Source organism: Astatotilapia calliptera, chromosome 15 (genome assembly GCF_900246225.1).
Source record: "Astatotilapia calliptera chromosome 15, fAstCal1.2, whole genome shotgun sequence".
Classification (NCBI taxonomy): domain Eukaryota; kingdom Metazoa; phylum Chordata; class Actinopteri; order Cichliformes; family Cichlidae; genus Astatotilapia; species Astatotilapia calliptera.
Genome location: NC_039316.1, coordinates 24,269,182 through 24,296,750, shown reverse-complemented (window position 1 = coordinate 24,296,750; position 27,569 = coordinate 24,269,182). Strand labels below are relative to the sequence as shown.

The window sequence follows — 27,569 nt, the reverse complement described above, 5'->3', positions numbered from 1 at the left end:
AAACCCAGAAAGCCTTCTGTCCTCCTCTCCCTCCCTCTCCTCTTCCTTGAGAAGTCCTTTCTGTGGGAGTATCAATAACAGCAGCCTAAAGAGCTCGCAGGAATATCCTCCACTCTTTATCAAAGCGTTATGGCTGTCAGGCAGGCGAGAGCTGGCACCAGCACGCTGCTCGTAAAGACAAAATGGTGCTTAAAAAAGAAGCCCAAATAATGTCTCAATACAGGCAGCAGTTGCTACGGAAACCCATCCACCATCTATTTCCTACTCCTACCATAGAAAAAAAGTACGTTTACTAGCGAAAGCACAAGCCTGAGGCCAGCAGCGATCCCAGGGCTGAGCGGGAGGGGAGGAAGGGGTTAGTAATGGCGGCGGGGTGTAAGTAGCATTACACACTAGAGGACCACTTACATGCTGTTTTCACAGGTGGTGCATGATCTGAAAGTAAACATGCCAGGTTACACGTACACACACACAGGAAGTGATGCAACACTGACACTTTATGATAACAGTGATGAATGAGAACATGAGAATGAAGACATGAACACTGACGGTATCAGACAGCACCGCGCTTCGACATCATGTCTCAGTCAGGTGTTAGTGAGGCGTGTTCAGCAGCGGCAACGAGAAAAAGGGCGACACGGAGGAACGGAGACTCAGATTTTTACACGTAACTAAACATAAATATGCGACTCATCAAATCGAAAACTTTTGGGGGCTTTAAATCTGCGTCTGCATTGCATCTGCTCCGTAACCTGTTGCACATCACATCGATGCAGAGCACGAGAAGATGTACTGCCACGTTTGTCCTGCCGTTTCCTCCGGTTTTAGAATGAACCAGTACCAACATGATAGAAACCCCATCGCCTGGTGACGGGCAGCAGGCTCTTATACAGACTACATCTGAAGCTCTACGCAAGCATAAATCATCATGATGGTTCTGTCGACACTCTGGTGCAACACAGCGGTGCAGCACCACGTGTGAAAACTGACACACGTGGTGCTAATGAGTGTGGATGTTAGACAGAAAACCAGAGAGGGGGTTGCTCACGTCAAAGACCCTGGGAGTGATTTGGGGATCGGATATTATAAATACATGTCATCACCTTCACACACGGAGCCACGGCCACCGTTAAAGCCGGATCTTCTGACGGCTGCACATGTCACATGTCCGGAGTCGAAGCAGCAGCAGGACAAAAGCTGCGACTCTCACATGAAGGATGAGGGATAAAAGAGAGTATGCGTGTGGGGGCTCGTGGACCAATCTGTAGTCTGAGCAGTGCACACAATAGACAGCTCTGAATAAGAGCTCTTTGTCGTCATGACAACTCAACGTGTGGCACAAGGAAATGAGGCGATGGCGGTGGAGAGGTGAGAGACTGAGTCCATTTGCTCGTCTTGTTGCTGACTGACAATCACGGCAAGCTGTCAGCGACCCCGACAGACCGAAGTGCTCGTCTTTATAAAGTCTGGCATTCAAATGAAGGCATTGTTTGGTCAGAGTCCAGCACGGTGAATCAGTTTCAGATTTTGGAGACTTCAGAGGTTTAAAATCGCTCAGAGGAATCTTTAAGGTCAGAGGATCTCATTTATAAATGTGCACAAACCAAATCCGTCTCACCGTTCTGCACAAATCTGAGACTCCTTCACATCCAAACAAAAGTCGACCTCTGTGACCTCTGACCTGCAGGCTGTTCAAGGCTCAGTGTGTTTCTCTCTTCCTGTAAAGCTTCGGGTTGTTTCCTTCTTTCAAGTGTAAGTTTAAACATAAGAGAGAAAGATTAAATGGATGAGAGACCTTTGTGGCCACAAGGTTATACAAAAGGAGTTAGAAGTGTTCGAAAAATGTTTTTGAGGTACTTTGAGGTACTTTCAACGTCAATCTGCAAACGAGAGAGCTGTTTTTGTACCGAGTGCATGAAAAATGCAGAAAGCGTTTCACTCGCTGTGGGAAAAACACAAAGAGAGACAGCTCCAGAGGAATAAACGCTGCGGCGCCCGTCATACCGTAGTCGGTGACAGATTTCGGTGCTCGCTGCTCTGTATCGGTGTTCCTCTTCTTGTTCTTTGACTTCCAGGCGTGGTAAACTTTAAGCCGGCGGTGGAACTCCTCTCTGCAGGCGGCCAGCAGCTCGATGTCTGGAGGAGACAGGATCAGAAAATCAGGCAGAAGAAATACTGACAGCTTCTGCAAATACATTTCAGAGACGTACATCGATTTGAAAACTGGAGAACCTGAAAGAACCGAGAACTTGGACGAATCTGTGTAAAAGTCATATTCAAACAGAGAACCATGAATCTGACAGGAGTCTGAACCCCGTCGCTCTGGAAAAAGCAGTGCTGTCCTTCCGATTTCATCAACTCCACCATTATATTTAATAATAGTTAATAACAACATGCACTGAAAGCTTTGGTGATAATTACATATTGAAAGTGGGCTGGTTCTTGTGCACCGCTACTCTGAGCACTCAAACTTTACACAGTTCGCCTCATTCACAGTTTCACACGAGCACTTTTTCGCGGCTCTTTTTATTTAGGTGCTTACTAGCTGACATTCAAACGCATTCATACTCTGATGCATTGGAGACCAATTTGGGGCTGGTATCTTGTCCATGCAGACTGGAGCCGACAGGGATCGAACCAACAACCTTCTGATTAGTGCTGGCTGCACATCTTCCTCCAATCAGCCACTGAGTCATCAGGTTTGAGTTCAAGTCGGTGTTAAAATCCGAGCTCTGTTCTTACTTAAGTGGGGAAACCATTTCTTCACTGAGCTGGCTTTCACTGTTTCTGTCATGTTCAATTCAATTCAATTTTATTTATATAGCGCCAAATCACAACAAAAGTCGCCTCAAGGTTGAAACAGCAAAGAGGGTGAACACAAACTGAAGCAGCGCACGGCTGACCGATTCACTGGTTCAGACCTTTTCTGTGGATGTCCGACATCCCGTCAACCGGGCTTAATTCTTACTGCATAATCACAGAGGCTGCAGTGGACCAGGTGCTGGGAATCCATATTAAACAGAGGTTACCTGACATTAAACTCCCTCATTCATGTTTTCTTGAGGCAGCAGACGGTGTTTGGCTAAAGGCTGTATCAAATAAAGGGATTATAGCCTTTTAACAGGCAGACACAAGTATAAGGACGAGTAGCAGCGACCATAAGATGTAGAAGGTCACTGAAATCCGGGCCTTGGATGGCAGACGTGACAGGCCCAGCGACAAGATCGCCCTCAGTGACTTCCCTGCTTGTTTCCTAAGCATTTAGGATGAGAAATTCTCCACAGGGTTAAAGGGCAATCAGGGCCATGGCCACTAGTCACCAGCTGTCAGAGAGCAAGCACTGAGTGAAGGTTGGTTTGCTTTATCTGTGGCTGTAGATTTAAATTCTCCAGCTGGTTTGGGTTGCCTGATTGCTAACATTTTGGAAAAACAAATCTTCTCTGTGGATTTTTATGTACATAGATGTTATTTATGAACTTTTTAGGGTACAATTATACAGCTCTCTATGTCCACAAACCTTTGGCCATAAAAAGTACAATTTGTTGACAAAAAAAAAAATCCACATTATTGAACCGTTAAAACTCACATAATTAATATTGGCAGATGGACCAACTTTTGTTGATTCCCCCACACACGGCGCTGATGTTCATCTCAACATAATCAATGTAGTGCGCGCGCCCCGAGAGAAGGCAGGCAGCAGCATTAAGCACACATTTCATCTGGACGATTCAGATAAATGACTTCAGTAATATATAAAGAAAGAAAGGAAATAAAGAAAGAAAAACACACACATTCAATTTATCATCCAGAGTGCGAAGGCTAACACCAAGCAATGAGATGCATAATGCACACTAAGTGCTTAGGTAACGCCAGACGAACAAAAAAAAAACATCCTCCGTTTGTTGAGGCGAGCGGAAACCTCTGCAGAATACGCTGCGTGTCAACAGGCCCTCGACGCTGGACTTTTTTATTCTGCTGCTCGTGATGATCCGTAGCTGTGGACGTGATCGCATCAGTATGCGATCCCCTCCTCTGTCTGGGGAGGTGAGCGGCCTGTTAAACGCTGACCGAGTCATTCTATGTGTTTATATGCGGCCGCCCGCAGGCGACTCTCAGCACATTCATTTCAGAGAAGCCGGCGGGCGTCGACCCTCCTTGTCCCAGTCCTCCACGCTTCCTGCTGCGTGGATAAGGACAGGTGATCTCTGAGGTTAAACTGAGAAAGAAAGAGAGGAAACAGGCGGATATTCTCCTCTTGGCTGTTTTCTTTAAGTTTCACTTTCTTTTATAAGTGAATCAAAATCAAACCAAGGATGAAAGTTTGTTCGTCCACTATCAGAGTCCCCTGATTGGATGTTCCACCTCCTGTACATTGAGATAACGGCTTCAGGGATGGAAGACATGTTTAGATCTTAGATAAAGCAGGAACTGCTTTGTGTATTGATGACAAAAGCTACAATTTTACAGCCGTCCAACTCAGCAGTAACACCTCAAACAGGGTTCTGAGGCTTATTAGATCACTTTCTTCCTATTGTCCAGCTTCTGGTAGCCTGCTGAGGGGCAAAGCCAGCACCTATGGCCTCTTTATCCACCAGTTGGTATGGAAGCTGAAGAAAAACTGGAAGCCTATTAAGTCAAATAATTTCTGAATGGAAATGCCCAAACACCTGAGACAAGCTTTCAGCACCGTGGTGGAGGGATGATGGTTTGGACACCTTCCAGTCACTGAGTGGACCATGAACTGTATATCAAAGTACTCTATAGACACATGAGGCCATCTGTGCCACAGATAAAGCTTGGACCAAACTGGGTCACAGAGAAGAACAATGATCCCAAGCAAAGCAGCAAATCTCCAGGAGAACGGCTGAAAAAGCAAAGAATCAAGGTGCCCCAACAGTCCGAAGTCCAGACCTCAACCTGATTTAAACACTGGTGCAGGACCTTGACAGAACTGGACATAAACAAATCCCTGCAGACCTCAATGAACTGATGCAACACAACATTAAAGGGTAAAAATTTGGCCTTTTATGGTAGAAGAACATTCCTGCTCTTGTCCTTACAGCTAAACCAGCAAATCAGCCAGAGCAGCAGTTAAAACCAGCAGCCTCGCTGCTATCATTACGTAGTAACTGAACATATTCCTTAAAAAAAGACCTATATAGACATATTATATCTGTATTTGTTGCCTTTGGGTCTCTTTCCTGTCTGTGCAGGTCCAAATATGAAATCACACTTTTTTTTCCTCTAACATTTTTAAATTATATAACAACAATTCAATAACAGTCAAATTTGGCACAGGTAACACATTCTACATATTCTGGATAGGATCATCAGCCGCTTTTTAAATGTCAGTGTAAAGGTTGAGTAGGTTCGACACTCTGATATGTTACAGTGATATCACCTCGTACTGAAATTCTTCTGTTTGACAAAGCACCTGCTACAGCTGTGGTATCATCACGATGAGTTTGGCTAAAAGAGTTGTCCTCTGTTCTGCTCGACCGGCAGTTCACTCCCACACGAGAGAAGTGGTCATAAAATGAAGCGGCGTTTACAAAAATAAAATTAAGTGGTGTGGAAAGCGAGCGGTGGCAAACAATTCTGTCAAAGCTGCCCATTTGCTGGAAACAAGAGGAGTGAACTCTTCACTCAGAACAAACAGCCTTTACGACCATTTAGCTATTCTCAGAGCGAGGATAAAGGAAGACCATGGGGTCGATAAAAATAACAGCGGTCTGTCTTCTTAGGGAGTGTGAATACAATCAGCAATTCCCATCAGTGTGCCTGTCATTGCACCGTTAAAGATCAGATTTCTATCCAAGCGCGCTGATAATGGAAAAAAGTTTAAAAATAAAAAATCAAAGAGCTCATCCTCTGAGGAGTATGAACATTCTGAGAAAATTAGGATTTTTCAAGTCTGTCAGTCAAATTGAGCCATTTTAAATATATTTCGCCTCACAGCAGTGCTGGAGAAATGTCTACCGGATCCATTATTAATCCTCTGAGGACCAAGAACAGTGACTTTAAAAAATTTAAGGAGAGTCTGCTCAGTTTCCAGAAGAAGTCCATCACGAAAGTAGCTTTAAAGTACCAGTGAGAACAAAGGAACAGAGAACATCAAATTTAAGGAAAATGTGGACATGAAGCTCTGAGTTTAACATAAAGTTTAGGAATTTTAGAAGACAACAATGGACATTACAGGTTCATTAAAATCTAAAAGGTTCAGCCTCTGGGAATATGAATATACACAGTAAATATGTCCATTACATATTAATACTTCAAGGCAAGGTAAAAAAAAAAAGGTTATTTATATCATTTACAATCTTAATCTCTAATCTGACAGGCTGAAAAGTTGGAGTTGAAAATCACAGATTTCTGGTGATAAATTATTAAAGAGATCTTATTTTGAAAAGCACTTCTTAAAAGGCAAAGTCTGGACTTGATTCTCTCGACAGAGCAAAATGCACAAGGTCAATGCATGAAACTAATTCAACTTGAATGTGGCACCAGGGTGAAGCTCCCACTGTGTCCAAAATGGGAAAGATTCATCCTTTGGGAACGTTAAGGTACTCAATATGTGTACTGTCAGTTATCTGAATAATTTCCTTGCAGCTGTCAAGCATCAACCTCTGGTAAGTGGTTCATCCTCTGAGAACGTTGACTATCCAATAAAAAAAAAAAATTTAATGAGTGAAAATTTGTCTTTGTAACCCACAATGGCACGTAGAATGTCTAGTTTATGCTTGGGGAAGTGTGGATAGCCATTAAATAATGTCAAACAATTATCTTTATTGGAAAACTATCAGCGCAACAGTAAATAAGAAAACACTCACCACATGAGGTATTGATGGCGTCACGCAGCTCAGCATACTTCCACTTGCTCAGCTCGTACTTCTTGGTGCCCGCAGCCGCCTTGGACGCCTGGACCTGCGGACCTCTAATACAGGAAACAGAAGAAGGATGCAAGAGGTGAGTGACATAGACCCACAGCTGAGAACTGTGGGGGACCGTCAGCAGGTGATCATTTCCACCGACACCACATCGGTGAGTTTACTGAGGGGGTCGCTGTTAGGGTCATTAAAGGACTGTGCCATGCACCCAGTTGGATTCTTCATAGGTTTTCCATCCATCCATGATATAAAAGTCACAAATTTATTAGGGAAGAAAAATTTACGAGTTGTTCTTATTGTGCGTATTAGTCAATTATTTATTTATTTATTGGCCTACATGGTTACCTGCCTCCAATCTACACTGGCCCCTTTACATTGTTTGAGTGTCTGACTGGGCAGGTTTCGGGTTGGTTTCTGTTATACGGCTCTTAAACTTCAATCTAGTGTTTCCCAGAAGTCTCTAAGAATTTGAAACGTGATAGCCATCTATAGATGCGAATTGTTTCAGCAACCCAGTGAAGAAATCAAATTATCAAGTCTTTGTTCAACGTACAGGATGGGATCATTTATCTCAATCTTAAAATACTGAGACAAACTTCAGTCATGTTTCAGATTTTAAAAGTCCTGAAAAGAAGCTCTTTGTGAGGAATTCTGGATCAGGTCCATTGAACTGAGGTTATTAGGTTTCTCTAGCTTGTGCAGATATAAGATTAGTTAAAGTGGTGGCTTCAGAGGCAAAGGATGCTGCAGACCTGCAGAACATTCATTTATAAAGACCTGCAATTCTGTAATTAATGGTTTTATTATTATCTGGAACTGATCTGCTAATGTTTCATAGTGTAATCTGTAACTAAGAATGACTTAAGTTGCCAGGTTGTAGAAAAAACCATCCAGCATTAAAGTTTGATTTCCATTTTAGCTTTTGAAAGCCTCCAACGGGCCTGTTCGACCATTAATCTTCAGTAAAGGAGCCGCAGGATATCTGGACCTAAATCCCATTTATAACTGCACACTTGATGGATTATTGCGAGGATCAGATTTTAATGATTTCTTATTAACATTTATAATTTTGGGTCCTGGAGATAAATGATCGCACAGCCCAACAGCGGCATCTCAGAAAAGAAAAATAACGCAGGGGAAGGTTTTCTACATCCAGGCAACTCAAATGTTTTCTTCTTTTTTCTGATGTGTGAAGCATAAGTGGGACGGTTATTGATCATTAATGAAGTTATGGTGTACAGAAGTTTGGTTCATATTTCAACCGTTTGCAGTGAAACATGGCTCACAGCCGCTGGAGCCCGGAGGTGGATATGTTTGCCCAAAGCAATGATGACAAAAACGAATTGATGGAGATGAACGGCCTTAACTTTTGCACAGAAGTGATGACAAACCACGATTTGTTGGCCGGATGTGTTCTATAACGCCTGATTGTGACTTGAATAGTTCATTAGGGTGCATGGAAACACAGTCAGTGACGCATCCCACATAGTAAACTCCACCCAGGTGAAAGTCACCAGGTGAGACAGGAACCAGTTTTCCACGAGGAACAGAAGCAGCGCCACGTTCTTTAAACAGCTGCTGGTTCATTATGAACGTCAGGGTGAGGAGGACTGAGGGTGTCAGACAGCAGCGTTATAAAGAAGGAGAGGACCAGAAGAACAGAAGGTGTGAGTACATCATTAAAATGCATGCTGTTTCAGTCTCTAGGAAGCCACACAGCACCTCCATTGTGTCGGCGTGTGGCCGCCACAGCGTGACGGCTCGCTCTGTTAAATTATGAATGACCGTTTGACAGCAGAGAACAGCGGCTACCCTCCAGCTGCTCGCTCCTCTGCGGCGCTGCTGACAGGCCTGATTAATCCGTGACCTGGATTTGCCCTTTTTAGAACGCCGGGAAGTTGGAGGCGGGACCCCGCTGCTCCTCTAATCCTATTGGATCTCATGTTTAGCCCGAGCTGGGCCTCAGACCCGGGGTTGCTGAGCGTGTTTTCACAAGCACGTGGTGACTTTGGCGTGCTAAGTGGCCAAGCGCTGCAGTCACCTTCTTCCCCTGCTTCCTGTCGCCAATTAACCGCAGACAGGCGAACACGGGAAGCAGGGACTGGCACGGCTTCAGCTGACATCACTCATTCACAGCAGCGGGGATGCTGACAGGAACACGGGCAGAAAACAGCGTATGCTCGCAGTAATCTGACGGGACCGGCAGTTTAACCTGCTATAGGTTAAAGGTGGAATAACTCTCTGTGGTGGAGTTTCAGGAGGAAGAATTTGAACTCTAAATCTCTATTAAAGTCATGGCTTTACATTTTTGGGCAGTAAATCACTGGAACTCGAGTTGCTCCTTCAAAGGAGCATGTGTTTCAAAGTGTGTTTCAATTGTGTTTCATCTGCAGAGGTAATTACAGAAAAAAGCTGTTTGTGTGGCTGAAGACAAAGATCTGGAACTCTGTACTGCATGCTTTCCAGCATTAGGATCAAAAGGTGTACCACCTGAGCAGCACCTGCCGGAGCACATGCACTGTGTCCTTATCTCATAGGTCCAGGTTTGACTGTGCTCTCAGCTGTTTGCTACGCATCACCCTCCTTTTAACATCCAGTCAGAGACCAAAGAGAAAAACCTTGAAGGAGATTTATTCGGCTCATTCCCAGCTCCATGTTTTTATTCCTGGACTCCAATAGAGCAGCCCTTTGGTTCATCCTCTGTTTGCAACATTTTAGCTCCTCCCACTTTGGGCCAACATTCTTCTGACTGGCTGCCCCTCGTTAGAGAGTAAGTGGGTGGGTTTTCTAACCATATTAGACATATCGCCTCTATAACATCTTGAAGAGACAATATTCAAATTCGAATTTGAATTTAGAAGAAAAAAAACTGTTGGAAATAAAGCATTTGGACCCTGTTTTAAAACAGCGCTTTGAGAGAAAACAAACTACTTTTTATTTGCTTCCAAAAATCCAAAACATCTAAAAAGGTTTTCTTAGTAAATTTTTTTTTTTTTTTTTAAAAACTAGGAAAATATTTACATTTCCAAATAAATATTATTATCATTAACATATCAGGACAGTAAAGAAATTTAGATCAAAATCATTTTGTCTCTGAAATGATGAAGTGAACATTTCAACGTTTAAAGCTGAGCTGGACTTTTAATAAGCAGCAGCATAAAATCCTCCACTAACTCTGCATTTTTCTGAAAGTTACAGCTTTTATCTGTAAAATCTTAAAAACAGGAGCAGCTGGAGCCTCTGCGGCGGCCGGGCGATGGAGGCGGGAAATAACAGCTGGGTGACATTTAACGGGCCACGGCGTCCCCGTGTACACGGCCGACTTTCAAAATCACAAAAGAAAAATAAATCATGTTCTTTACAGTGGAGGCTAAATAGTTATTATTAACCCTGTAATCAACACTGCTCAATTTACTTTTGATCATCAACAATCAAAAAATGATTCAGTTTTAGTTTTTGTTCAATTCTCATTAAAATTTTCTATTAACTTTGATCAAAGAGTGAGTTGATTGGTCATTGAGGTGTGATCCACATAGACGGTTTCTACCCACCGAGCCAGAAGTTCGGACATTTCCCTCGCCATTTCCTCCCTAAAAAGCACGATGTTAGGATAAACTGTTAGTATGCTGCCGAGACATTTACTACAAAATACTTCATCACCATCTTTTTCACTAAACAGGGACAGCAGGTAAGTGAAAGGAAAACAAAGAGAGGGTTAAAAATGAAGAAGAAGAAGAAGGAAAAACAGAAGTTGGTGTTCATGCACTTCGATTTTTAAACAGCTGAAACTACAACACGACAACACTTGTTCACACTTCTCGTAACTTCACAGATGATCAGAAACGGAGGAGAAGCTCATGCTACAGTCACACTGTGTGCAGTGATCATGTGATCTCGATGCCTTTAAAGACCGGGAGCAGGTCTGCAACCACTCAACAGTCAGTCTGCTATTGGTCTGGACCACTGAATGTGGTCTCGTGATCAATAATAACTGGGATAAATCTGGGAATATCGCAAGTCTGTTGCTGTTTGCATACACAGAAATTCAATTCTGCTGCTTTCACACAGGAACATAAACATCCGAGTGGAGTCTTCTGTCGTTGCACACAGCAACCATCTAAAATCCTTCTTAAACTGGTCTAAGAGTGACAAACCGGTATCGGTTGGAGACATTACTGGCTACAAGCGAAAGATCCCGTGAGAAGACGGGAGGAGCATGTAATGTAAAAACTAGCAAATCGAACATGCAGAGCTACCTGCTGGGCGACGCCGCTGAATGAAGGAGCAGCTAAAGGTAGCTTTCTGTTTGGAGACAGGTCGACTCCCATTAGGCTGAGACATCAGAGACCTCAGCTTCGACCAATTCTTTGTGGTATTTTCACTCTAGTGTGACGGAGACGTTACTTGTCCTGTTTGTTACAATTAAACTTTCTTTTTGTCCACGTTATAAAAAAGGTCCCTACGGTGCCGCCCACAGCTCGGCTTTCTGACTGCAGAAGCTCTGAAGCCTGCGAGCCTGCAGACCTCCACCTTCATCTGATAATTCTTCTCATTACCAACATGATAAGCTTGTGCACGGACGACCTCGTTCACTTCAGAAACATGTATTCATTATGTCGTCTCTGGTCACACGTTTAATGGTCCGAGCCTCCTCCTGCGTCCGAGCCATTAACGACGCTCCTGTGATGTTTACACGAGTCCTTATTAGGCATTAAACGGAGGAAGGTGAAATCAGGCAGGAAGCAGCTGCTGTAGTTAAAAGAAAGCAAAAAAAGGTGCAGCGGGCGTCATTATGCGGCCGCTGAGCCATTAACTAAACACTGTCACGCTGAGTCCAGAGGTTCAACTGGCAACAAATCAGAGGCCATGACAGTGACGCCTGCACTTCCTTCCTACTCAGGTGCCCTGGAGCCATGAGAAGATGAGCTTAGCTTAGAAAATAAATGACTTAACTTCACAGTTATTGAGCATGAAACATGATGCGGACTGCCAGTACAGCTGCTCTGAATCAAAACGCACACAGCCGACACATTTAAGAGAATTTAAACTTCCAGAAGACAAAAGGAGAGAAACAGGAAGTCAGGTGAGAGGAATGGGAGGAAGGAGGCAAGGATGCCAAAAGAAAGGAGGTGAGGGAAAGGAAAGAGTACATGTTTAAGTTCATAACTGACACTTTAATGTCTTTCATTTGGATCTATGAGCTCTGACACAGACTGATGTGTAGAAACAACCACATACAGGGCCTTTAACTCACTCGCTCTTCTCCAGACATCTCAGGCTGTAAATCAGCTGTTTTCTCACACAGTGAGGTCAGGCGTGTTTACGCACTCACGCTTTTTGTACGTTTTTGTAGGTGTTAAGTACTTAAAGAAAGACATCCTCCAAGTTTTATTCTTTTAAAGTCATATTTTTATGTCCAGATCAACCTGAGATAAAACTGATCATGGCAGCCCTGCTCAGAGGTTTCAATGTCTGCCTTTGATTCTTTTGTCTGAATGTCTGTGATGACTCTTTTCTTCAAATCTACATCTTTAACACTGATGCATGTGCAGGTTTTACTCGGTGATGTGGAGAACAGAACCCGAACAGAGAGGCCGGGTCTACGTGGCCGATCCACCCGCAGTGCAAAGCTCTGTGACGCAGCGCTCTAGGGAGGTCAAACAGTTTGATGTAGCCACTAACAAAGCCGAGTCACGGCGTGAAGCATCAATTTCAACTTTCAGAGAGACGTGTCGCTTCAGGCTAAGTGAGAAGAGTGATCGAGGCCAAGGCTACACCGAGTGCTTTATGTCTGGATTCGCCGCTGTGAGCGCACGGCGGCGTCGCACGGTGCCCTGAAGCTGTCTGAGGCGTGTGGTGTGACAGGAAACCTACATGGTCAAGCTCTTGAGCTTTGGGGAGGCAGCAGCAGCGGCGGCAGCGCTGTAAACAGAGGATTACAGGATTATAACGGAGCAGCAGAGCACAACATAACAAAGCAATCAGGGAGGCGAAGGTGATTCCTTCCCCCGAGGCTCATCAGGAAATCATTCTCCTTCCAAATTGTGATCTGAGGACAGGCCTCAGATTCATCAAACTCCTGAAAGTCACACCTGAAGGAAAACTAATCTGGACTAAAGCCTGCTTTCAGATGCATCTTGATGATCTGGAGGTGAAGTAGAGGTGGGGCTAGAGAGCAGAGATTTTTGCACATTTAAGTTTTCGTTTCTTTTTTTGTACAGAAGATTAAAATCACCTGAATTACCTCTCGATGTTTTATTTCATCTATGCTGCAATAACTAGCAGACTGACCTCAGCTGGCTGTGAAAGCCACTTCCAAATCAATTCTCCAGTTAACCTTTGACCTCTGATCCGTGTATGAAGGGTGACTTATTCCTGAAATGTTACTGCACTGAAAGTTAAAGTCTGAAATTGAACCACATGACTGCAGATCTTCAGCGATGAGCGACGTGTTTCTGTAAGAATCTTTGTGACCAACGTGGCAGCTTTTTTAAAATTATCCTTTAAACGTGTGAGTTCTTAAAATGTTATTATTTTGTGCATTAAAAAAAATGAGCTGAAGCTTCTGCTTTTTTCCCCCTTTGTTTGGTAATTATTAACGTTTCTTTTGATTTCTTTTATTTAAAACTGTCTAACATCAAATATAAATATCAGTATATATCAATGAAAATACACCAATATTACTTATTTATTAAAAGTAATAACACTTTTAGCGTTTCCAGGTTTATAGCTTTTGAATTATTTAATTACAGAGTATAGATCCTAGTATAGATCTAGGGGTGCATGTTTGGAGTATTTTACTTCTACTTTGTCTCTTTCTATGGCTGTAAGGTCGTAACCCTCAGAAGTCTGATAAACCTGAGCCTGGATCGAGTTTCTGGTGGGTGAGAATCAAACCTGGTGCTCATATCTGGATTTAAATGTAAGTTAATAAAAGTCACTGTGTTCAAACTGATGCATCCGTTAGCTGGAATCAGAGGGCAGAGCCGGGCTGGCAGATTGTTACAGCATGCAGAGGGTTTGTTATGGTTTGAAAGGTCAAAGGTCAGGTGTGTGGGAGTGAGGGGGTTAAATTAAAGGGTTAAGAATCGACGGGTCTTACGCTGATCGCTCTGGGGACGATGGAACTGAGGAGCCGTTACTGAGAGGAAAAAACAAACAAAAAGAAAACAAAGAAGAAGAAAATGATTAAACTCAGGATCAGAGGGAAACGATGGTTTCTCCAGGACGAGTCCGAGTGGCATTCAAAGACGTCTCCGTCCCGTGAAGACGCGTCGCAGAGGGTCTCCTTAAACTCAGGCTTACCTGCGCAGGCCCGAGTCGTTGGCCACCTCCTCGGGGATGAGCTCAGCCTCGCTCTGGGCGATCCTCAGCGCCAGCTCCCTGTCCCTCCTCTCCTGCTCCAGAACAGCCTGCCGAGCGGCCTCCTCCTCACGCTCCGCCTGCAGCTGCAGCTCCATCTCCATCTGCACACACACCGAGCACACACACACGCTCTCGTTCAGTCGCAGCACACCTGGCGCATCTCCGCCGCAGTTAACATATGTTCATGACTGGAAGTGCTGCTGTAGCCAGCTTTCAGTTCACTTTCTGAACGCTCCCACTTTGTCAACCATCTGCTGGTACGAACATGTCTGCCAGCTTCGTTGCGGCACGGCTGGCGTGCGATGCTGCATCAGCGCAGGAAGGTTCAGCTGCTCATGCGTGCAAACGCTTTCAGCTGCAAAACATCAGAAAAACTGCAGCAGCACACAAAACGACTAATTGCTACGTTCACCTGGTGAGGAGACGGGACTCTTAGAGATCAGGATAGACGCCATCTGATGTCGCAGTGTGGCGACGTCAGATGGCTTGACAGGATGGAGTAAGGCGGAGGCTCATGCAGTTACAGTGCTGAAGGTAAATATGCAGCGGTGACACAAACGCTAATAGATCTCAGCTTCAGTACTTTATTCCGCTCGTGTCAGCAAACATGCCGACTTTTCATCAGAGACTTCTCTGATGAACCAGAATCCTCTGGTTGATTTTCATGGTTTCACTGCAGCTTGGAGACTATTTTGAGAGTGTTTGCAGACCAGGTTCATACAAACTACATATGATTCTGGCAACTTGCTGGTTTTTGCAACTGATTTCACCGAGCAACCTCCAGCCACTTGCCACTGACAAGCAGGATGCGAATTTCAGAGTCGTGTCATTCCGATGCTGAATAATAATGAAAAAAGTAGCATTGACAAAAACCTACAGGAAACCACTTCCTGCTCACACCAACAAACATGCTAACATTTAGGCCTTCTGGCCTTCATCACAGCTCCTCTGAAGCATCTCTGACAAATCCAGTTTCAGGTCTTCTCATCCAACATTCCCATTATTCCAGAGTTTTTCTGTGCATCTCCTGGTTTTGCAGTTTCTCCCAGATATCCTCCATCTGCATGAGCCTGAAACTTGCTGGAAAACGTGCCTCAGTGAGTTTTGTCTGCACAGAGTAGTGTCTGCACAGACACGCTGAGACGCTGCATTCATTCAGCTGTGTGCTGTCAAAACACAGAACGAGGAAAACAAACACGAATCGAGCTGTGTGCCGCTCTGTGGGTGCGTCAAACATAGGTTTTCGTTTTTTTGTGTTCAGTTAATAATAAAAATAATAATCAGTTCAAGCTTCCAGAATGAATAACTCATTATCGAAAAGTTGTAAAAAACAAACAAACAAAAAACCTACAAACAACGCCTGTTTTTAATCACAGACGATTTTCATCAAACCTGTCCGAGCTCGTCCATCAGGACACTCTGAACACGTCTGCAGGGAAACAGGATTTAGATGGCACAGCGTCACCAAAATGATTTCATACATCGCCGGCCTCCTGCAGGTTAGCACAGGATTGCAATTTTATTGAAAAACTATGGAAAAATATTTAAATCATTAAAATAATGACTGCTTTTAGTCTTTTTGCTGTAACATCAAACCAAAGGAAATTATTTTTACATTTATAGAGTTTATTTCGATTCCTTAGTGCATGTTCATCTTTTTTAGCTCCTTTTATTTCTAATAATCAAAATAAATTTTATTTGGTCATCATTGATTCACTGAAGCCATTCTGACGTATGTGTGGGCAAACCTTCCCAATCTTCAGAAGAAAGATGATGTCATCTTCTCCTGATTGGACGATCATTATGAAGCTTTGATTAATCAGGCAGCCGTTCGTATCACTGCTCAATGCTAACACAGTCCAATAATCACCGACTGAGCTGCTCATTAAAGCAGGAACAAGGGGTGGCAAACGAGGGGCGGCGCTAAACTGGATGATTAATGCTCTGGCTTCCATTTTCCATCATGAATCAAGGGAAACGGCTCCTTGACTGGCTAAGGAAGGTCGCAGGGATCTGAAGGCCATCACTTCATTAACTGAAGTTCATCTTTCTTTAAGATGTGGACGAATTCTTTAGCCTTCACGTTTTCCATGCGGTAACTCCTCTGTGAGGCCACGTCGCAGTGCAGCAAGTTTTGTTCACATGAGACCACTCCAGGAATATTCTGAGTTTAGCAGCTGCAGATTTATCCGCAATACTCATTTTAATTTATTACACAGCTGCCTTTTGTTTATGTTCCTGCTTCATGGTGAAACATTTGAAGGTTTGGAGCCAACAGACCTCAGCTGGATTTTTAAATGCGAATTCAGTCGTCAGCTGCTTCAGGGACAAGTTGGATTTAAGAGTACTCCACATGCTGTTTTTAAAAAAAAATAGTTTTAGTGTTTTTCAGTCTGTTTGTTTTGGACCGATTAAAGTGCACACCTGGAGAAAAACCTGAGGAGCTGCAGTGGAGAGGCCGATGTCTCTGTTGCTGAAAAATGAAGCCAACACTGAAACAACAAAAGGTGCAGTTTCTCTAATGTCCACTTGAGGCTCCAGCAGCGAGTCCCACGTTAGCATGTTCAGCATTACAGCAGAAATAAAAAGGTTCACAGCCTGCTGTAAAAATCAGCTTCAGCCTCTGTGGATCGTTTCCTCCTTTCTCACAAACCTCCAAGGGTTTGCTTTTTTAGAAATCACCTATTTAAACCACACACATCATCAGTGCCCGGCTCATATTGCATATAAGCAACAACAAAAACAGAAGAAAAGTCTGTGACTGAGTTTATGATGTGTGTGTATGAAAAAACACAGATTTAAGTCAACTTACTTCTGATTGGCTGCCCGTCATAAAAACAAGGTTTGAACAGCAGGTGGGTGGAGTTTCAAGGTCACTGCCTGTACAATGACACATCTGATTTGATCCACTGCATGCAAGTTTGACCAAATTCTGACCAACAGCGGAGGAGCAGCAGTGATCTCTGTGGACGGAGGATGGACGCCTCGCTGTGTCGAGCTCATCGATCCTTTGACCAGCTGAGCTAAGAACAGTGACACAATGGCTGAATGAGGAGCAGAATGTGCTGCAGTAAGACCCCTTTGATTTGACTCTGATGGGTCATGTGATCTCAGCATGTCACTTCTAAACGCTTCACATTCAGATTGACGACCCAAACTTCACAGCGTAGAGGGTCCTGAGGCCCGATAAACTCGGCAGCGCAACTCGTGAAAATTCTGAGCATTGCGAACGTGCTGAGAAGCCCAACAGCTCCAAGTTGATGGAAGTGCAGCAGATTTGTGGGTAACCCAGCCCAGGGGATCTGGGCTGCCGGCCAACAGCTTTGATCTGAACAGCTGCCGAAATCTGCACTTGATCCGGGCCAGGTCGACGCCCCGGGGACCCGAAGGCACCAGCCGCCACGGCAACAGATGGGCCAAACGGAGATGTGCTAAATGATAAACATAAAACCCTGTGACCATAAAACCCGCTATCACTCTCTCACACTCACACACACACACACACACACACACCATCTGCAGAGAGCGCGAGTATCAAAGAGCAGATTTTGAAACCTGCACAGTCTGAAAACACATGACGCACATGTTTGAAGCGTCACAGCTGCCTTTAAAAGCACGTCTGACCCACCTGCAGCCTCGCTGACTCCGCCACACCAACAGTTTCGGTCACAGAGAATAAAATTTTCCTCCGCGATGTCAGCCATTGCTTTGGACATTTTAAAGCTTCAACATTAGCTTGAAGACATCAAATTCAGGGATTTCAGTTAGCTACAGCCACCTGTCAGTCAACTGACAGGTATCTGCTGGGATTAAATCAGGATTTCTCCCGCTGGTCTTCTGCAACTTCCTGTCTGCTTCACCAGAGTCTGTAACCCACTTTATTCTCATTCATATTCAAAACCAAAAGAACGACCACGAGACATCGGCTGCTTTTTCTTCTTTTAAGTTTTAGTGCTTCTTCTCTTCATCCTGTATGCTGCATGCAGGGTTTTGTAAAGCGTTGTGGGACGTGTGCGTGTTAGCGATGTTACATAAACACATTCTGGTTTCTTGCTCTGCTTCGGAACATCAAATCTTTATGATTTCAACAAAGCTACACCCTGATAAATGTTTTAATCTACAAAAGGCTATTCAGCTTGGTACAAGCGTGGCTCTTCATGCAGTATTGCCTCATTCTGCAGCTGTTTGCTCACACAGAGCGACTTCAGCTCCTCTGCTAACTCGACAAAAACCACAGCTGTTAAGTTCGTCCAATAATTAATGCTGCAGTTCATTTAGTGGCCACTCGGGGCTCCAGAAGTGACTCTGAAGCAGTTAAATGTACTAATAAACCATCCAGGAAGTCTGTGCTCGAGGATATTATCTTTTCCCAATCAGCAGATATCTCTGCAACGCAGTGTGTCCACCAAGTTAACCAGCCTTAGCTGATAACTTGATAACTTCACCCTCTCACTCAAACATAGTCATTAATGGTTTCATATGTCAACGGCCATTCAGAGTGTGTGCTTTTGTGACAGAGAGTGGTGGTGACAAGGAGGCAAAGATAAAAATCCGCTATTTGCAGACAACCCGGTTCATCACTTGCTTTTTTAATGCTTTAATAATTAACACGTCAGCCTCAATTGCACCTAAAGTGGGACTAAACTAGCTCGAAACCCCTAAAACTCCTAAACCGCGCTGAGCTGATCTTAGTGAACATCCTCTCTGTGACACAGAAAGACAGAGAGGACCATTAGAGAGTGTGATGGAGAGAGATGAAGAGCAGCCGGGTTCCTGCCAGAACAGCCAGAAATGGATTAGAGCAAAAACAGAGCTCCACAGGAGGGATTTCAGGGCTGTAACTCAGCCGTACGGCAAAGACAAATCTGTGAGGATGGAGACACAAAAGCTCCGAGCGCACAAAACTGCTTCACATCAAGCCCGACTGCTGGCCTTAATTTAAACCGGAGAAACATTATCTGCAGACATTTGGTGAGTACACCCGAAACATAACCTTGTTTCTCTCTCACAGAGAGTAACTTAAGGTTATGTATATAACCCCGGTTCTCTGAGTAGCATGAGTGAGTGTCTCACTATGGGAACGCCTCCTGCGTGACCTCATCAGAAGCTCAAATACCATTACGGTATTTGAGTGACGCCCATTTCAGGAGGGGCCAGTGCCTCCCTATATAATAGGCTGACATAGCGTCAGATGTCATTCAAAACAAGCCCACCTCTTCCTCGCTTCCATAGCAAGGAGGGCGGTCTGGTGAGACACTCACTCATGCTACTCAGAGAACCGGGGTTATATACATAACCTTAAGTTCTCTTTCATAGCATTCGTTTCGTGTCTCACTATGGGAGAAATACTGACTCCCGGATTGCCAGACATGCCTGTTAAGAAGACAACTGTCCCCAACAGCACTTCACAGGGGAGAGGCCCCCACCCGGGAAGAACCTGCACTGAGGACTGAATGTGCTAGGTTAGGTGCTGTCACATCTAACCTGTAAAACCTAGCAAATGTATGAGGTGAGGTCCAGCATGCAGCTGCACACACCTCCTGAATAGAAACTCCCCTAAAGAGAGCCCATGAGGTTGCCAGACCTCTAGTGGAATGCGCACGTAAGCCAGCAGGGGGCTGAAGGCCCCTGCTAGTATAGGCCAGGGCAATTGCTCCTACTATCCAATGGGAGAGGCGCTGTTTAGACACAGGCTTTCCCATATGTGGTTTAGCCCAGGACACGAACAGCTGGTCACTTCGTCTGACACTCTGGGTTCGGTCCATGTAAATGCGCAGAGCACGGACTGGACACAAGGTATGCAGCCGCTGTTGCTCCTCTGAGGAGGAAGGCGGTGGGCAAAAGGCCGGCAGTTCCATAGGGGAACATGTGCCGACAACCTTCGGGACAAAGGCAGGGTTGAGCCGCATACTGACCCTCGTATTATCCGAGGAGAACTGAATGCATGACTGATGCACTGAGAGAGCGTGGATCTCTCCCACACGTTTAGCAGAAGCTAAAGCAATTAATAGAGCCGTCTTCAAGGACAGAAATTTTAACCCAACCTGTTCCAGGGGTTCAAATTGGCAACAGGAGAGCGCAGCCAATGCTGTGGGAAGGTCCCACGATGGAGCCAACGGCCATGACGTAGGCAATTTACGCCGTGCACCCTTCATGAAACGGCATATTAAGGGATGCTGGCCAACAGTCTTCCCCTCAAAACCAATATGACAGGCCGAAATTGCTGCCAAATACACCTTGATGGTGGAGAAGGCTTTACCCTTATCAATCAGGTCCTGAAGAAATGACAGAATCACAGCCACAGAGCACTGAAAAGGGATGGCCTGTGATTCTAAGCACCAGCTCACGGGCACTCACGGGCCAAGCCCATAGAGCTAGCCTCTCTGGGTGGGGGTGGAATATTTCCCCCTGTGCCTGAGACAGGAGGTCTCTGCGTAGTGGTAACGGCCAAGCTGGGCCGCACAGCTGCTGAAAAATCTCCGCCAGCCAGTGCTTCCCTGGCCAGTGCGGGGCCAGGGAAGCACTGGCTGGCGGAGATTTTTCAGGATCATATAGTGACTTCTTTCCCTCACTCTGGCCAGAGTTGGAGAAATGAGGGCCACTGGGGGAAAAACATAGAGGAGGGTTCTCGGCCACTCATGAGCTAGAGCATCCACCCCGAGTGGAGCTCTCTGATCGTGCAGCGAGTAAAACAGGGGACACTGAGCATTCGCCCTGGATGCATAAACATCCACGGTCGCCTGACCGAATCGCAGCCAGATCTGCTTCACCACCTCTGGGTGAAGCTTCCAGTCCCCATACAGCGGGTTGCCCCTGGAGAGAAGATCTGCTCCAAAGTTCAAGATCCCCGGCACGTGAGTTGCTCTCAGTGACAGCAGGTGGACACTGCTCCAGACTGTCAGTCTGTGTGCCAGTGTGTGTAACTTAGGGGACCCCAGACCGCCCTGTCTGTTGATGTAGGCCACAACGGTGGAATTGTCCGACCTCACTAAAACATGATGACCTCTCAGCCAAGGGAGAAAGTGTTTTAGTGACAGGTGAACCACCAGCAGTTCCAGACAGTTTATGTGGGTGGAGCGCATGTGAGGGCCCAATTCCCCATTCACTGTTCTGCTCTCGTGGGTGGCCCCCCAGCCCGAAAGAGAGGCATCTGTGGAAATCATCTTCCTGGCTGAAACTGCCCCCATGGCAACGCCCTGAGACAAGAAACCTGGCCACTTCCACTCGCGGAGAGCGAGTGAAGAGTCTGCAGAGACTCTCACGCGACGGTGGCCGTCTCGGTGAGGGTCCAGTCCCCGCGAGCCCACCCAGCGCTGAAAGCCTCTCATGTGCAGGTGTCCCAGTGTTATCGCCACTAGAGAAGAAGCCATCAGACCGAGCAGCCTCTGGCACTGTTTGAGGGTCACTGTGTTGCCTCTGCGAAACAGTGCTAGGAATGACTGTATGGCCGCTGTTCTCTCCGGCGACAGAAAAGCCCTCACCCGAAGGGAGTCTAGGCTGAGCCCTATGAAAGTAATGCATTGAGTTGGCGTCAATGTGCTCTTTTCCACGTTTACCTGGAAACCCAAACTCTCCAGATGGTGTATGAGAGCATTTGTGTGACAAGTCGCTCCCTGGCGGGTTAGGGCTGCCACCAGCCAATCGTCGATGTATGTGGCCACCCGAATGCCCTTTTTCCTGAGCGGGGCCACTGCTGCCTCAGTGCATTTCACAAACACCCTTGGGCTCAGTGAGAGACCAAAAGGCAGGACTACAAACTCGTATGCCATCCCCTGGAAAGCAAATCTCAGATACTTTCGGTGTGGGGGATATATGGGGATGTGGAAATAAGCATTCCTCAGGTCGATTGATGTGAACCAGTCGCCCGCTCGTACAAACCGTAGCAGCGAGGCGTGCGTCAACATCCTGAACTTGTATGTCCTCAAATGCCGGTTCAGGGCACGGAGATCCAGAATGGCTCTCATCCCCCTCCCCCCTTTCTTTGGCACAAGGAAATACCTTGAATAAAATCCGCTGTGCATTTCCTCGGGAGGGACAACTCTTATAGCTCCTTTGTCTCTCAAGGTGGAAATTTCCTCCAGGAGAAAACTGGCAGACTCACCCAGAGCACGAGAGTAAACGATTTCTTTGAAATGTGGTGGAGCGACACTGAATTGCAGCCTGTAGCCCTTTTTCAATGTCCTCAGCACCCATGCTGACTGAGTGCAGGTGGCCCAGCTCTTCATGTGGAGAGACAGAGCACTCACTGGCCACTCCACCGAATATGGCGTTTTGGCGCCCCCTTGTGGTCGCAGCGCGAAACATACGCCATTTCGGTGTCCCATCACCTCTGTCACAGGCGAGCGAGGTGACTGGCTCATCTGCATCATCACAGCCGTGGAAACGCGAGTCTCCACGGGCTGCGTTATGGCAGACGGTGCTCTGTTTTTCAGCATGTTTGATTTTTTCATGTGTTTTGCAACACTCGATGGCTAACTGCCTGGATGCACGTGTCGGGGCTTTTTTAATACAGAATGCATGAGAGAAGTGCTCGTGAAACAACACTGCAAACTTTGGCTCTCTTTCCCTCTGGCGGGTCTGGTGACAGGAACGCCGGCCCGAGTCAAGCACTCTGTGTGGAACATGTCCCGTTGAACTTGCTCTGGAACGGAGCTGGGAGGCGGCAGGGCGGCCCATGAAGGGGAGAAACTGGGTTCGCTCCCGCCTAGAGGAGAGGCTGTCAGGCCGGCCGCTTCTTCCTCCTTACGATCGCGGCAGCGGGGGGAGGAGGAGGAGGGGCCGCTTGAGGTCTGGCCTGGGGAGACTGCTTCTGAGTCCATGGATTCTTAGGGGCCCCGGCAGCCTGGGGGGCAGCCTGGGGGCTGCCTGCGTCTTAGGCACTTTGGGAATCCTGAAAGCGGGGACCGGGCGAGACGCTGCCTGCGCGAATGACTGGCGCAGCGCTGCTGGGGTGGCGTGCAGGGCCCTCCTCGGCAGGCAGAGTTTCAGAGCCTCATCATCTCTCTTTTTCTACTCACATGTCTTCTGCATGGATGTAAAAGCTGCACCGAAGAGACCGTGAGGGACGACAGGGGTGTTGAGGAGTTCCTCTTTTTCCTTGGTCGTCAGGTTGGTGAGCCCGAGCCAGCATGCTAGCTCCTGAAGAACCATGAGGCCCATGGCTCTCCCAGTAGCCTGTATGGCTATCTTGTGGAGGCGGAGGACGTGGTCAGTTATAACGCAGATTTCTTCCCACACTGTGGTATCTGGGTTAGCTGTCATGTCCTCTTCTAGCTCAGCTTGGTAATCCATTAGCATAGAAGAGGCGTTGTTGGCTCTTACCGACAGAGCCGCTGCTTTGTAGCACTTATCTGTAAGGCTAGACTGGAAGCGGTCTGTTTTGGAGGGGAGAGATGGAGCCGATGAGTACAGAGACGTCTTCGGGTGAAGATGGCTCGCCACCAACGGCTCCACTTGTGGCATCTGGCGGAGGCCGATAGACTCCATCCCCTCACAATCCAGCAGGGAGCTCCCCACGATGGGGTGTTTCTCGCTGTAAGGTTTTGCTTTCCACGTCACCGCTATTTCATCGAGTAGCTCAGGGAAAACAGGCAACACATGCTTCCCCGTCTTTTTCGCCTTCGGCAATTTCTTACCGTCAAAACGAGACTTTACAACCTCTGTTTGTATGGCGGGCCACGGGATATTGAGCCTAGCGGCTGCGCACTTGCACATGTCCTGCATGTCGAGATCCAGGGGAGACGGCGGTGTCGGTTTTTCAACCTCGCCGGTAGCCGAGGGCTTTGCAGCCCAGCTGATGCTAGCCAAGGAGGTGGAATCTTCCTCCTCACCGTCGTCAGACAGCAGGAGCTCAGAGTCAGCTGACTCATCTCCGTCCTCGTTAGCATCTCCTCCCCAGGTGACTCCAGCATCGCAGAAAAACACACGATCTCCGTGTGCCTCCAGCGACGGGAAAGCAGTCGTGATGGGCTGAGGGTCTGCCTCTGCCCAGCTCGGCCCTGGCGTTGCGGCCAAATCATCGGGCATCTCAGTTTCTCCTTGCGCCGCAGCATCCTCACACAGCAAAGGGTCGCCGCCCAACAGGTTAGCCTGGCGAGCTAGCCTGCGGCGGAGTAGTTTGCTTGGGAAAGCCGCGCAGTGGATACAGTCATGTGCAGGTGTCAAGGCAGCCTGAGCGTGAGATAAACCCAGGCATGCCGCACACACGGGGTGTGTATCTCAGGCAGAAATCTTCTTTCCGCAAGGACAAAGTTTTGCAACTTCGTTGGCCGTCGTAGCCATGGTTAGCTAGAGGGTCGCGCAAGTTAGCGAGGCTGACACCGAGAGCGGAGAATATTGCTATTCCTCGCTAACGTGGGGTGAAAAGTGTTGCTACTTTTCTACAGGTATTGCTACCTAATGTGTAAAACCGCTAGCGTCGAAGGGTATTGCTACCTGATGGTGAAGCTAGGGGTACCTTTATTAGCAAAGTGTTGCTACTTCGCTGGGTGAAAGTATTGCTACTTGGCACCGGCACTAGCCACAGAGCAGTATTGCTACTGCTTGTATGCTAGTGGACAACTGAAAAGCTGGTAACAAAGCGCCCGGCGACCGAGTTGTTCACTCGAATCTGTGTGCAGTTTAGCTTTAGCACCCAACAGCACAGTTGTCTACAGGTGAGAGGCGAGAAGAGGTTTTTGAATGACATCTGACGCTATGTCAGCCTATTATATAGGGAGGCACTGGCCCCTTCTGACATAGGCGTCACCTAGCCGGCGTAATGGTATTTGAGCTTCTGATGAGGTCACGCAGGAGGCATTCCCATAGTGAGACACGAAACGAATGCTATGAAAGAGAACTGCTAAGGAGTTTGAGATCAGGTGGGATTCGAAATGATGATGGTGATAGTGTGACTTCAGTTCATCTCCTGTAATAGTTTAATTATCGGAAGGGTTCAGTTACACTCTACAGACCAGCTTTGCATCACAGCAAGAGCTGTTTTAGCCCCCCCACTTTAAGTCAACTTTCTTTTGATTGGCTGCCCCTCTTAAAACAGGAGTTGGGCCAGCCCTTTGGGCAGACGATCACTATGTTAGGGATATGCCCTCTGTATGACATCACACAGGGACAAGAGTAGAAAAAAACAGAGTGAACCTGAGCATTCAGCTCTCACACATTATTTGTACACGCACTGACCATTACTGAGACTCTGGCCAAGTTCAACACAAGTACAGTTCTAGTTGTTAAAAACAAAACCATCTACCAAAAAAAAAAAAAAAGGGGGGGGGGGGGAGTACACGGAGTACTCTGTGACAGTGGGGAGGATAAAACATAACAGGAAGAGCCCCCAAGAGAGCAAGGCAGGGGCAGCCAGTCTGCTGGTGGGGCTCCACCAGAAGAGGATGACATAGAAAAACTGGTCCTTTTATTGTGATAAGACATAACATTTGCTGATTTTCTTTCATCACAACAAAATCTGAACAACATTTTCCTGTTGAAGTCTGAATGTGTTTTTGTAACCATAGAAACAATAGCTGTTTCACATGCCCGCAGGTTGAACTGAAATGATGTGTTTAGACTGCACGGTCGGCACCGCTGCCTCACAGCTCGAGGGCCGTGGGTTCAAACCTGGGAAGGGCCCCTCTGTGGGGAGACTTCCTGCAGGATTTTCATATCAAAGAAGATTTCATTTTTAAAAAAAAGGTAGTTTCATTGCTTTTTGTAACACAGAAATGTCCAAGGTGGAACTGAGCACTGATTTAGGAACGTATTTATGTGAAGATATCTGCACATGTTGCACTTTGTTGTGTTTGGTGTCGTTTTATACGAATGAATAAAGGTTAAAAAAAAGTTTAATTAAGTTTAATTGTGCCTTTCTGTAAAAAAAGGACACATTTTGTAAATAGAAACAAACTGAATCCACATCCTCTTGTTGTACCAAAATGCAGAGTGTTACTCATCACGGTGTCACACTCTGGAATGTATTTAAAATAGAAGACCTAAACTCAAACAGCCCCTTTTATAGACGCTGGACTGTTAACCTGCAGGATCCGTCCTGTAAATCATCTGCAAACAGCTTCCAGGGTTAAAAACAACAAAGGCCAACAGAGCTCTGCTGTCTGCGGGCCGCCTGCAGCGACACACACCCACCTGAATCCGCCTCTCCTCCTCCTCCCTCCTCTTCCTTTCCTCCTCTTCCTGCTTCCTCTTCAGCTCCATCTCTGCTTTCCTGCAGAGACGAAACACAAAAGCAGAGATGAGGACAGAAAAGCGGAAAGAAGGCAAAACACATTTGGAAGAAGAGTAAAACATCAGAGAAAAGGAGACAGAGGGGGACTGAAAGTGCAGCGCTTCTCTGTGTGTTCACCGTTATGTTGAGCGCTCTCAGACGATGATGAATCACTCATAAATACTCAGATCTGAATGTAATCACTGAAATATTTGCGGTGTGACACCAACTGCCTCTTGTTCTGTTTGTCTCCAGAAGAACCAGACCTGCTTTCCTAGCTTTCATTCTGACGCTTTAGTAACAGGAGTAAAAACAGCTTGGAGGGGGATGAACGCGAACACAACCAACACATTTTCAGCAGCGTCGACTCGGCCCAGTAAAGACCATTATTAACAGCTGAAACCTTTTACCAGAGGCATGATTTTCTAACAGAATTAATATTTTCCTTTAAAAGGCTTTTTGAAACGTTTGTTGCAGGTTACTGATCTGTAAAAACATGTGGCTTTGTAGCTAATGTGCTTTTAGCCCCATATTTGGTCTCCACCAACCACTTGTTATCAGAAGTTTAAGTTAGCACAGCAAAGAAAGGTGCATCATTTCAAACCCTACTTTCATTTAAACTCGGTTACACGTCAAAAAGTTGCTCTGTACAAAAATCTGATTTAAAGTGGAAAAACAGACCTGTTGGCTTCTCTTCGTTTCCTGTCACACATTTTTATTAAACAAGGTTTCGATGATAAGTGCACATAAATCCTGAGAGCCAGATACAGAAGCCCCACCCACCTCCTTCTTTATGAGGGGCAGCTAATCAGAAGAAAGTTTTCTTGACAAACCGAGGAGCAAGAATGGCTCGTTTCATATAATTTTCAGTAAAAATTAAAGGAGGATTATTCTAAGCTGTGAATCATGCAAAGCTACTCCAGCAGAGTCATTAAAAAACACGGAGCTGGAAATGACTTCCTGTGAGAGCTCACCTAGCTGAGGTGGCCTTTAGGCAACTGCAAACCTCTCTACTCTCCTCTCTCATTAAAAGACAAAGAATCCCAGTGTAAGACTTTATAATTACTTAAACAAGACACACAGTCAAGCATATATTTTAAAAACCTCAT

The 27,569-nt window shown here is 46.1% G+C and overlaps 1 protein-coding gene across 1 annotated transcript in view; it reads right to left on the bottom strand.

Moving 5' to 3' along the window:
* The window catches only part of myo6a (myosin VIa), a 128,873-nt gene that overhangs the window by 12,861 nt on the left and 88,443 nt on the right, over positions 1-27,569 (bottom strand). Inside the window, exons 27-34 of the mRNA XM_026194849.1 lie at positions 26,382-26,460; positions 14,193-14,353; positions 13,990-14,028; positions 12,762-12,809; positions 10,439-10,477; positions 6,831-6,934; positions 2,005-2,136; positions 409-435 (exon numbers count right to left, since the gene is read on the bottom strand). Of these exons, the coding sequence (XP_026050634.1) occupies positions 409-435; positions 2,005-2,136; positions 6,831-6,934; positions 10,439-10,477; positions 12,762-12,809; positions 13,990-14,028; positions 14,193-14,353; positions 26,382-26,460 (629 nt within the window). The remainder of the gene's footprint in view (positions 1-408; positions 436-2,004; positions 2,137-6,830; positions 6,935-10,438; positions 10,478-12,761; positions 12,810-13,989; positions 14,029-14,192; positions 14,354-26,381; positions 26,461-27,569) is intronic.